Source organism: Schistocerca serialis, chromosome 8, assembly GCF_023864345.2.
Source record: "Schistocerca serialis cubense isolate TAMUIC-IGC-003099 chromosome 8, iqSchSeri2.2, whole genome shotgun sequence".
Lineage (NCBI taxonomy): Eukaryota > Metazoa > Arthropoda > Insecta > Orthoptera > Acrididae > Schistocerca > Schistocerca serialis.
Genome location: NC_064645.1, coordinates 493,882,502 through 493,895,395, shown reverse-complemented (window position 1 = coordinate 493,895,395; position 12,894 = coordinate 493,882,502). Strand labels below are relative to the sequence as shown.

The window sequence follows — 12,894 nt, the reverse complement described above, 5'->3', positions numbered from 1 at the left end:
GGTTCGATGTGCCTGCCACCATTGTCGATGATGTGACACAGACGAATAGCGAAATTCTGCACGACCCGCTGAAGTGCCGGAACATCGATGCTGTCAAGCGACCTCCTGAATGGCTGTTTTCAGCTCGGCAATGGGTTTGGTGTTATTGCTGTACACCTTGTTTTAATATACCTCACAAAAAGGAGTGGCATGTGTTCAGATCCGGAAAATATGGTGGCCAATCGAGGCACATGCCAGTGGCCTCTGGGTACCCTGAGCTAGAATGTGGTCACCAAAGTGCTTCTCCAGGACATTACACATTCTTCTGCTTCGGTGGGGTCGAGCTCCGTCTTGCATGAACCACATCTTGCCGAAATCAGGATCGCTTCGGATAATGAGGATGAAATCGTCTTCCAAAACCTTCACGTACTGTTGGGTACTCACCGTGCCAATAAGAAATATCGCACCGATTATTCCGTGAATGGACATTTCACACGACAGTCACCCGTTGAGGGTGAAGAAACTTCTTGATCGCGAAATGCTGGTTCTCATCGCCAATTTTGCGTAGAGACGAAACCATTCAAAAGAAGGTGGGCTTCTTCGATAAACCAAACCATATAGATTTCTTTTACTGAGTAATGCGGGCGAAATCGCGACCAGTAAAATGATAGTTTATTATAAAACATTTTGTGGGGAAGAATCAAGGAAAAATAATATGCATGGAATACAACAGGCTATAAACAATAGTTAGATCAGTTTAGGAAATTCCTATAAACAAGGTGGGCTACTGCATTGTTGCGGTAAAATTGAGTAAATTGGAATACATTTCGTAATAAATGTTTACTTATCGTCATCCCTTTGCCTTTTTTTATATTTATAAATTAAATCGGGTGATGCTGAGGGGATTAGATTAGGAAATGAGACACTTAAAGTAGTAAAGGAGTTTTACTATTTAGGGAGTAAAATAACTGATGATGGTCGAAGTAGAGAGGATATAAAATGTAGACTGGCAATGGCAATCGTTTCTGAAGAAGAGAAATTTGTTAACATCGAGTATAGATTTAAGTGTCAGGAAGTCGTTTCTGAAAGTATTTGTATGGAGTGTAGCCATGTATGGAAGTGAAACATGGACGATAACCAGTTTGGACAAGAAGAGAATAGAAGCTTTCGAAATGTGGTGCTACAGAAGAATGCTGAAGATAAGGTGGGTAGATCACGTAACTAATGAGGAGGTATTGAATAGGATTGGGGAGAAGAGAAGTTTGTGGCACAACTTGACTAGAAGAAGGGATCGGTTGGTAGGACATGTTTTGAGGCATTAAGGGATCACAAATTTAGCATTGGAGGGCAGCGTGGAGGGTAAAAATCGTAGAGGGAGACCAAGAGATGAATACACTAAGCAGATTCAGAAGGATGTAGGTTGCAGTAGGTACTGGGAGATGAAGAAGCTTGCACAGGATAGAGTAGCATGGAGAGCTGCATCAAACCAGTTTCAGGACTGAAGACCACAACAACAACAACATAAAGAAAGACAGTATTGATGAATTGCCTTGAACTCTCTTCATAGCTGTTTCTCTTGACACGGACACTGATAATAAATTTATTGCCGTACTAACAAAATTCATTAAAACTCGGAATATTGTCTGTTTAGTAAATAATACAAATGGATTTGTTTTCATGACATGTTATTAAATCCTGCAAACGACTAATTGTTACCGCACAAAAGCTTTTAATACGTGTAATTAGTTAAGCTTGGATGTCTTCGTTCAACGGCGTCATATTTTGCTAACTAAGATATTAAAAAATTGATGCTGCTTTTAAAAATAAATTTATTGGGGGGGGGGGGGGGTCACCATGGTCTTCACTCTCCCTACTTTGCAAATCTCAGTTTGCAGGACACTTCACTCCAGTTTGAGTTCCTAACGGTGTCGCAGTGTTGATGGTCGAAACGTACAGTAAGACCACGATAATCTGACACTCGATAATCCGCCAGACCCGCTAGTCTGGTACTCATCCGAAATTTTCGCACATTTTTAGTTCGGCGCTGATGAGACTGGTCTGTTATGGCAGTGTTTTCCAAATTCATCCCTGAGGAGTCCTGGGCAAAGGACTTTATAAAGAATAAAGATAGAAAGAATAACTGCCGTAGCATATGGAAATGCTTCAGAAGCTAATAAACTGTATTTTTGACCGGGAAATATCAAAAACGTTGACCTCTTGTGACACATACACCAGTTGTTTACAATGCACAGACTAATGCGTAGATGAAAGTCGGGTTGTTCGAAGACTGGTTCTTTTACCATTTCGTTCCTGATATGAAGGAAATTTTTGAAAAGATAGGTCTACCTACAAACTCTAAGGCGGTTCGCATCCTTGACAATTTCAGAGTTCACTCTCCAGAATCAGAGCTTGTGCCAGGTAACATTTTCCGCACATATCTTTCGGACATTGTTAGGAGCCATATAGAATTTCAAATACTGGTGCAGAGGAATGTTTGTTCCAAGGCAGCTAAGCTCACAATGCAGCGAGTTCCAGCGCTGTTTTAACATTAAAGACGTCATTTTCACGGCGGCAATTGCTAGGACCTATGTGAAAAATACGACTTTGCACAGGGCCTGGAGAAAACTATGGCATAACCCGGTCCAAGAAGTCGACATGGAAAGCGGTGCAGATGATGATGAATCCATAACTGATCACTCTAAAATTGTATGGATGAAAAATTCTGCATCAGCCAATGAACGGAATGCGTTTTCAGCATAGAAGTTGCGAATGGATTGACATTGTCAGAAATTTAGTTTTTGAAGAAGAGTTGACTGACGATATGATACTGCGAAGAGGCAACAATACAACGCTTCTGAAGTTATGAATTTGCAGTTCATAACAGTTTTTGTTAAGAAAAAAGCACAATCGAAAAGCAAGTTAACGTTTCTGCAATGAAGAAAATTTAAATGCGTAGAAAAAAATTTCAATTAAACCTTCAGTGGCAAATACTAATCCGACATATTCCACGCCCTTTACTGTCCCTACAGATAATTAACTGCACCAAATTCTTAGTGACAATTATTGTTAATTAGCTTCTTCTTGGTCTGTTCAAAACAGTGGTGCTTAGTTTAATTCGTAATCAGCGTGCAAGAAATCATTGAGGATATCGAACTTTTCTAACGCTTTAAGCCTTTAAGTGTTTAAATAGAGGAGTACTGTATTCGACTTTCAGTTCAATTTTGTTTTTACATTAAAGTAATATACACTTTAATTTTTTATACTGTAGTTCCACCTGCGCCGGCCGCGGTGGTCTCGTGGTTCTATGCGCTCAGTCCGGAACCGCGCTACTGCTACGGTCGCAGGTTCGAATCCTGCCTCGGGCATGGATGTGTGTGATGTCCTTAGGTTAGTTAGGTTTAAGTAGTTCTAAGTTCTAGGGGACTGATGACCACAGATGTTAAGTCCCATAGTGCTCAGAGCCAGTTCCACCTGTGTTTTTGATAAATTACAGTTAGTGTACCTACACTGAAGAGCCAAAGAAACTGCCTAATATCAAGTAGGCCCCCCCGCGAGCACGCGTAAGTGCCGCAACACGACGTGGCATGGACTGGAGTAATGTCTGAAGTAGTGCTGGAGGGAATCGACACCATGAATCCTACAGGGCTGTTCATAAATCGGTGGGAGTACGAAGATGTGGGGATCTCTTCTGATAAGCACAATAATGTTCATGTCAGGGGAGTTTGGTGGCCAGCGGAAGTATTTAAACTCAGAAGATTGTTCCTGGAGCCACTCTTTAGTAATTCTGAACATGTCGGGTGTCGCATTGGCCAGCTGGAATTGCCCAAGTCCGTTGGAATACACAATAGATGTGAATGGGGGCAGATGATCAGACAGGGTGGTTATTATGATCGTGTTACCTGTCAAGAGTCGTATCTAGACGTATCAGGAGTCCCATATCGCTCCAACTGCACACGCCCCCACCATTACAGAGCCTTCACCAGCTTGAACAGTCCCTTGCTGACACGCAGTGTCCATGGATTCATGAGGTTGTCTCCACACCCGTACACGTCCATCCGCTCGATACAATTTGAAACGAGATTCTTCCGACCAGGCAACATATTTCCAGTCATCAAGAGTCCGATGTCCGTGTTCACGGGCCCAGGCGAGGCGTAAAGCTTTGTGTCGTGCAGTCATCAAGGGTACACGAGTGGGCCTTCGGCTCCGAAAGCCCATATCGATGATGCTTCGTTGAATGGTTCACACGCCGACACTTGTTGGCGACCCAGCACTGAAATCGGCAGAAATTTGCGGCAGGTTGCACTTCCCTCACGTTGAACAATTCTCTTCAGTCGTCGTTGGTTTCGTTCTTGCAGGATTTTTTTCCGGCCGCGGCGATGTCGAAGATTTGATGCTTTACCGGATTCATGATTTTCACAGTACCTCGTGAAATGGATGTACGGGAAAATCCCCACTTCATCGGTACCTCGGAGGTGCTGCGTCCCATCGCTTGTGCGCCGACTGTAACACGAGGATCAAACTCACATAAATCTTGATAACCTGCCATTGTAGCAGCAGTAACTGATGTAATACTTGCGCCAGACACTTATTGTTTTATATAGGCGTTGCCTGTTTACATATCTCTGCTTTTGAAGACGCATGCCTATTCTAGTTTCTTTGGCGCTGCACTGTATTTTTGAACATAAAAACTATATTTTTTGCTTATATCCCGTTTTAAAAAAGACCTTGATAATCCGGCATTGACAGACACCAGAGCATGCCGGATAGTTAAGGTCGTACTGTATTTTGCCGTGTACGATACATTCACACTGTTTGTTAGTGAGCATATACATTGATGTGCCGCAGCTTCTACGAGAGCGAGGAGTGCGCGGTGCCAGCGGCGAAGCGTGCCTGCGGGGTGCCCGGGGGCGGACAGGGCCCCCTAGCGCTCTTCTCGCCGCCCCCGCACCTCACCCCCGCCACACCCGACGGCTTCTCCACACCGGGGTCCGCCTCCTCGGGACCCGGCTCCGTTGCTGGGGGTGACGACGAGTGGCGGAACATCCACGTGGTGAGTGCCGCGCCAGAGGATTCTGAACAGAGGTCAATTCACAGCAGACGGAAATGCGTTTCACATGGTGGCATGCACACAGACCGCCAGCACAACACGTCTGGCACCAGTGGAAATTAATCTGCACTTCCTGACAAAAAAAGTGAAGTACCCAGAAGACTTGATAGCATATTAATGTAATGCAGTACAAACACACGCACACACACACACACACACACACACACACACACACACACACACACACGCACACACAGCATCGGTGCATACACACACTGAATTGACAAAAGTCTTGGGATACCTCGTAATATCGTGTCTCCTTTAGCTTAGCATAGTGCAGCAACCCAACGTAGCACGGACTCAACAAGTTGTTGGAAGTCCACTGCATAAATATTGAGCCATGCTGCCTCTATAACAGTCCACAATTGTGAAAGTATTGCGGGAGCAGGTGGGGCACGAATTGACCTCTCGATTATGTCCCATAAATGTTTGATGGAATTAATGTCAGGTGATCTGTGCAGCCATATCATTCGCTCGAATTGTCCAGAACCTTCTTCAAAACCAGTCGCAAACAACTGTTGCCCACAGACATGGCACATCTTCGTCCATAAAAAATCCATCATTGTTTGGGAACATGAAGTTCATGAATGATTGCAAAGATCCTACAAGTAGACGAACATAACTATTTCCAGACAATAATCGATTCAGTTTGACCAGAGGTCTCAGTCCACTCCATGTAAACACAGCCCACACCACTATGGAGCCACCAGCAGCTTGCACAGTGCCTTGTTGACAACTCGTGCCCACAGCTTCGTGGAGTCTGTGCCACTCTCAAACCCTACCATCAGCTCTTACCAAGTGAAATCAGGCCTCATCTGACCAGATCACGATATTCCAGACGTCCACGGTCCAACCGATATGATCACAAGCCCAGGATGGCGCTTCAGGGAATGTGTTGTTAGCAAAGGCACTCGCGTCGGTTGTCTGCTGCCACAGCCCATTAACACCAAATTTCGTTATGCTGTCCTAACAGATACGTTCGTCGTACACCCCACATTGATTTCTGTGGTTACTTCACGCAGTGTTGCTTGTCTCTTAGCACTAACAACTTTACACAAACGCCACTGCTCTCAGTCATTAAATAAAGACTGTCAGCCATTGTGTAGTTCGTGTTAAGAGGTAATGCCTGAAAATTTGGTATTCTTGGCATGCTCTTGACATTATGAATCTGAGAATATTGAATTTCCTAATGATTTCCAAAATGAAATGTCCCATGCGTCTGGCTCCAACTATCATTCTGCACTGAAAGTCTTTTAATTCCCACTGTGCGGCCATAACCACATCGTAAACCTTTCACGCTAATGGCTTGAGTACAGATGAGAGCTCCGTCAATGCACTGCCCTTTTACACCTTCTGTATGCGATACAACTGCCTCCTGTATATGTGCATATTGCTATCCCATGACTTTTTGTCACCTGAGTGCATAGGCTATGTTTAGAGTTGCAATTATCTGTGACAAATGGAATGGTCACCAGACTGAATTTGCATGATATCATCATGTGATAGTGTATATAAGGGATGTGAACATCATCAGATGTTGAGTAATCACTGTGAAGGACACGTAGATGCCATGTATTCATGAGAGACAACATTATCAGCACCTGGCAGGGTTTGAAAGATGCTTAACTGTGGGTCTCCATTTGGCCGGCTGGTTTAATCATGCAATATCTAGGCTTATGAGGCATTCACATTTGACAGTGGCTCAATGTTGGACTGCATGTGAATGTGAGGGCAGACATACTTATCATGAAGGTTCCAGTCAATCACATCTGATCACCAAGAGACAGGATCGATGTATTGTGCACCATGCACACTGTAACTCCTTCACATCTGGTTCAACCATCTGAGAACAAGTAATGGATTCCTTGCAACATCCTGTGTCATCCTGCACCATCGGTTGGAGACGAGGGGCAGACAAACAAGGGAATTACCATCCTATGTGGAAGCTGATGAAAAGCCCTATGTTGTGTTCAGCGATGTATCACTGTCCTGCTCTACTCTGGATGACCATAGTCGATGAGTATAGTGGCAACCTAGTGAGAGGTCTCTTTCTTACAGTGTTTTGGACAGGAACAGTGGTGTTACTCCTGGTGTCATGATATGGGGCACCATTGGGTACTTCAGGACACAGCTGGTAGTGATTGAGGAAACCCTGACATCACAATGGTACATTGTGGTCATTGTGCATCCTCATATCATATGACAGTACTGTGGTGCCATTTTTCGACAGGGCAATGCTCGTCCACAAATGGTGTGGATCTCTATGAGCTGTCTGCATGATATTGAGGGAATCCTGTGCCCAACCAGATCCCCAGATCTGTTCCTGAAAGCAAATGGTTGAGACAGTTCAGATGCCAGACATCAAGCACCAGTTATAACAGATGTGGGCCAACTTGCCTCAAAAGAGGATGCAGGGGCCTTATGACATCCTTAAATGCACCCATCCACAGGGGCTGCCGTGTCGTATTATTATGTGTACTCATACAGGTGTCAATAAACTCTACTGCCAGTTACTGTACTGTATTCATACTTTCTGAAAGATGGGCTTTCCATGATGATCTTACCACCACTGTTTATTGTGTGGTGTGCAGAGTGACATGACATTATGCCCACATTCTGTCTAGTGTGAACACATTACCATTTTATGGTGCTGTTCCACTCCATTCTTTTCCATTGACAACCAGTGTGAATCAGCCTTAGCACTGTGTTGATCATAACCCTGCATACAGACTAAAACTGTGCTCCATAACATGGTACTCCATCTGATCTTTGCCTTTAAAGATAAAGTGTCGGAGGCACACCCTCAGTTCTACAGAGAGGTCACCGATCATTTTAGTATAGCACATGTACACTGACAGAAAAAATGATCGCAACACCAAGGTGAGTATTGTGAGATAAACGAAAGTTGGTTAGGGTGTTTCTACATCTGAAAGATAATGTCTACTCAAATTTCATGCCAGTCACACAAGAGTGGCACTAATAGCACTACTATAGAGATGCAAATCAGGTTTGCTATACATGCTGTAATGGTCATGGATGTTACCTTGGAGATTGGATGTGGTGTGTTGATGTTAGTCAAGAATGCCTTTAAGATGACAAAGACACCATTATCAGCAGCCAACTGAGTTTGAATGAGGTCGTGTAATAGGGCTTTGAGAAGGTGGATGTTTGTTCTGCAATATTGCAGAAAGACTTGGGAGGAATGTAGTCACTGGTCATGATTGCAGGTGACAGTTGTTACAAGAATGTACAGTCAGAAGAAGACAGGGCTCTGGATGGCTAAGTTACACTACTGAGAGGGAGACCATCATGTTCAGTGTATGGGTCTGCTCCATTGTACTGCATCCACAGCAGCAATTTGAGCTGCAGTTGGCATCATAGTACACGAGGAACTGCTACAAATTTGTTACTTCAAAGACAGCTTCAGGAGAGATGCCCTGTAGCATGCATTCCAATGACCCCAAACCACCACCATTTGTGACTTCCGTAGTGTCAACCAAGGACTCATTGAAGGGTGTGGTTTAGACCTGTTGTGTTTTATAATGAAAGCTGGTTCTATCTCAGTGCCAGTGATGGCTGGGTGTGTTGGTTAGGAGGATTCCAGATGAGGGCCAGCAACCAACTTTTCTGTGTTCTAGACATAGTGGCCCTGCACCCGGAGTTATGATCTGGGTGTGATTTCATACGACAATTGGAGCACTGTCGTCATTATCCCTTGCACCCTTACTGCAAAACTACACATCAATTTAGTGATTTCACCTCCTGTGCTGCCATTGAAGAACAGCACTCCAGGGGGTGTTTCCCAACAAGATAAGGCTCACCCGCGTACGACTGTTGTAACCCATCATACTCTACAGAGTGTCGACATGTTGTTGCCTGCTCGATCGCCAGACCTGTCTACAATTGAGCATATATGGAACACCAATGGACAACAACTCCAGCATCATACACAAACAGCATTAACCATTCCCATATTGACTGACTAAGTGCAACAGGCATCGAACTATATCCCACAAACTGTCATCCAGCACCCATACAACACAATGCATGCCTGTTTCCATGCTTTCATTCAATATTCTGACTGTTACATAGGTTACTAATGTACCGCATTTCACATTTGCAATGGCTCTCTTGCACTTACATTAACACATAATCTAGCAATGTTAATCAGTTAAATATGCTACCTAGACAAATCTTGTCCTGAAATTGCATTGCTCTGTATTAATTATTTTTTGTTGTCACAATTTGTTTTCTGTCAGTATAAATCATAAGTCTTGATCACAATAATTTTTTTTTATTTCTTCATTATTAAGCATTGTGACCAACGTACCATCTGTAAGCCTGTGGTACAGAAAACAAATTATAACCTCAGATTAACAGAGACTCTGAAAGAAATGAAAGATATAGTTATTAATAGAACATAGTATGCTCATGGCTGGTTTAAGGTCCAAGCAACAGAAGCAGCCATGTGGGGCACCAAGCTGAGATGGGCACTAAACTGAGACAGGTGTCAGAGGAGTCAAAGAACAAAATTTGTATAAAGGGTGTATCATAATTACTGGGAAAAAACTGACATGGGTGTGTAAGACACGATAAAAGAAGCAAAACTGTTCCAGTAAACACGGGTCCACAAATGAGTGGTTATGAGCCACTGACTTCAGTCAAAAATTAGCCAGTATAAATGAATACTTTTCAATTAGGTCCTCATCTAAGTTCAATCTTCACAAGAAATACAATACAGCTTTAGCACATCACAACATTAAATGAGCTCTTCCCTGTTTATTCAAACACTTGAGGGCAATACTACTGTTGAGTTATGAATTCTTTCAAACATTCCAAGACCAGCTTGCAAATATGGGAAAGACTGTACTATTCACTGCTCCAGCTCTTCACCTGTGTCAACAGGAATGTTGTACACTTTTCTTTGGAGATGACGTCATACAGAAAAATCTTGAGTACGGAGGTCAGGTGATGGAGGTCAAGATACAGGATGTGCTTGATATGTTAATTTTGGACCCTATAGGGGTATTAGATATCATTTTATATGAGCAGCAAAATGTGACTGAGCTCCTCCATGTATGTAGCATGTTCCTCAGCCTTAGACAAGTTAAGATAAGCCATGTGTGAAATTTGAGCACAATAGATGGGCTGTTAGAGGAATGTTTATGTGGTACATACTTTAAAAGAAAAAAAAAAGTTCTGTGATCACTATTTCTAGATTTATGATTTATTTTTAAAGTTCTTCCCAAGAGCAAGAGGAAGGCAATTAATGCCTGTGGGATGAGGGGAGGAGTGGAAGGTGCACCGAATGCTTTGTTGCTTGTGAGGAAAGAGGTTCTTGAACTGGCCTTATCAGAAGTGATGGGGGAGGGGGAGAGGAGGAAAATAGACACTCAGCAGTGCGTATGAAGAGCAGCTATGCTACTCATCTTAATCATTCCGTGCTTGCCATAATAGCTTAAGCAGGTTAAAGATTTGTACCTATTATTCAAGGAAGGAAATGTGATTCCCTTATTCTCAGGTCCTTGACAGCTCATTGCCAGTATATGAATGTATTTCAATAAGTAATGTAGACTGTCAACTGGAACAAATTATCATTGTCCATTTTGGTATATTTATGACAGATGTAAATTTAGAGCTACTGTACATGTTCTCATGACTGCATATTCATGCAATGGGAAACTTGATCTGCTGAGCACAATATAATATTGAAGAGAGAAAAAACTATTTGCAGACAAGAGCACTTTAAAGTGGAATATTGCCACTAGTAAGAACAACACTGTAATGAAATTGGCTGCTGAGCTAGCTTCTACAGAAGTGTGTCAATAAAATAAAGAGCTCAGACAAAACTTTTATGGGAGTGCTGATATTGCCAAAACCTTTGTTCACAAAATTGTATTTAAAAAGAGGATTTAATGGATTGGTGGTTAGACTAACTAGTGGAAATGTGCCACAAGGACTCTGCCTTTACAGTGTTCGTATATGGAGAACTTTGACTGGCATATACTGTCCTGGCTACCTTCTTTAAAATGTAAAATGTGAGCAGGTTGTGTAATGGTGTAGATGATCATACTATAATTTACAGAACAGGTTAAGTTTGCTTCTTTTTGTTGCTTGAAAGCAGTGATACAAACCCAACCACAGACACCATATATACAATTTGTTTCTGAGTGTAATTCTGTGGTATATAGTTAAAATTAATGTCTGAAGAATTCATGTAATTATTAATATGAATAGATCAGCAATACTTGATAATTGCTTGTTAGTTCTCAATACTGAAGTAGCATGCTGTGGCTGCTTCTCTTTGGTAATGTATAACTTTATGTGCCCATAACCCCTTAAAGTTCTTGTTTATGATGGGATGTATGTAAATGTACTAAAAAGAACTTCATCATTTCCCAGGTTTCATGATTATAGAGAATCTTAAATGTCCTTCCTGCTTGCTGCCACATAAAAGTCTGTGCCATTGATACAGGTTCAAGTAAACTGCCCACTACAAACAATATAGCATGCAGGGATGAGGTGGGGAGAAGGTATAGCAGCTAGATGCAGTATGAAGGTTAGATGGAGGGTGGGTGGGTGGGGGGGGGGGGACCGAAAAAGGAGAGAAGTAAAAAGACTGGGTGCATTGGTGCAATAGAGGGCTGTGTAATGCTGGAATGGGAACAGGGAAGGGGCTACATGGATGAAGATAATGACTAAAGAAGGTTGAGGCCAGGAGGGTTATGGGAAAGTAGGATATATTGCAGAGAGAGTTCCCACCTTTACAATTCAGAGTGGAGTACCACTGTGGGAAGGATAGTGGGTAGGGCATTTCTCATTTCAGGGCACAATGAGAGGTAGTTGAAACCCTGGCAGAAAATGTAATTCAGTTGCTCCAGTCCTGGGTGGTACTGAGTTACAAGAGGAATGCTCCTCTGTGGCCGGTTGGTGAGACTTTGGGAGGTGGTGGGTGACTGGAAAGGTAAGGTATGAGAGATTTGTTTTTCTATAAGATTGGGAGGTTAATTACAGTCAGTAAAGGCTTCAGTGAGACTCAATATATTTTGAGAGGGACCACTTGTCACTGCAGATGCAACGACCATGGGTGGTTAGGCTGTATGGAAGGGACTTCTTGGTATGGATCTGGTGGCAGCTGTTGAAGTGGAGGTACTGCTGGTGTTTAGTAGGTTTGATGTGGACAGAGTTACTGACATAGCCATCTTTGAGGTGGAGGTCAACATCTAAGTAGGTGGCCACCACAATATTGTTGCTTTCCATCCTGGATTTTGAATTGTTTAATTTCACTTACTACAAACACACTTTCCAGCATTTTTGTACATTTACTTGGCTGCTTTTCAAATGTTAAACAAAATTTAATTTTTAATCTTTGTTCAAGCAATATTTTTCCACCATTATCATAAAAGTACTGATACATTCAAAGTCAGAACACAATTGCAGTGACAATAAAGCTTTAAATAAATGGCCACAAGAGGGACTAAAAGAATTTGAATGCTGCATCTTACGAACAGATGGTATTACTTAGCATAACTGAAGTCATAATACAAGCAATGGGAAGGCCAGTATGAAATAACAACAATATTATGAAATGGATAGATTGCTGCTCACCATGTAGAAGAGTCATTAAGTCACAAGCAGGCACAACGAAAAGGCTACTATAAATTTCAGCTTTCAGCCAAGAGACCTCCTTCTTCTGAAGTATTCATCTACAAACTACACTCAAACTACTGTGCTGCCTTCTGTCTAGGCATGGCAACTGACAAGCTGTCTGTCCACATGAACGGCCACTGACCAAGAGAGAGCTGGAT

The 12,894-nt window shown here is 42.6% G+C and overlaps 1 protein-coding gene across 1 annotated transcript in view; it reads left to right on the top strand.

Annotated features, from left to right (window-relative positions):
• Positions 1–12,894, top strand: part of LOC126416631 (protein CBFA2T3) — a 78,781-nt gene that overhangs the window by 50,268 nt on the left and 15,619 nt on the right. Inside the window, exon 2 of the mRNA XM_050084393.1 lies at positions 4,825–5,029. Within this exon, the coding sequence (XP_049940350.1) occupies positions 4,825–5,029 (205 nt within the window). The remainder of the gene's footprint in view (positions 1–4,824; positions 5,030–12,894) is intronic.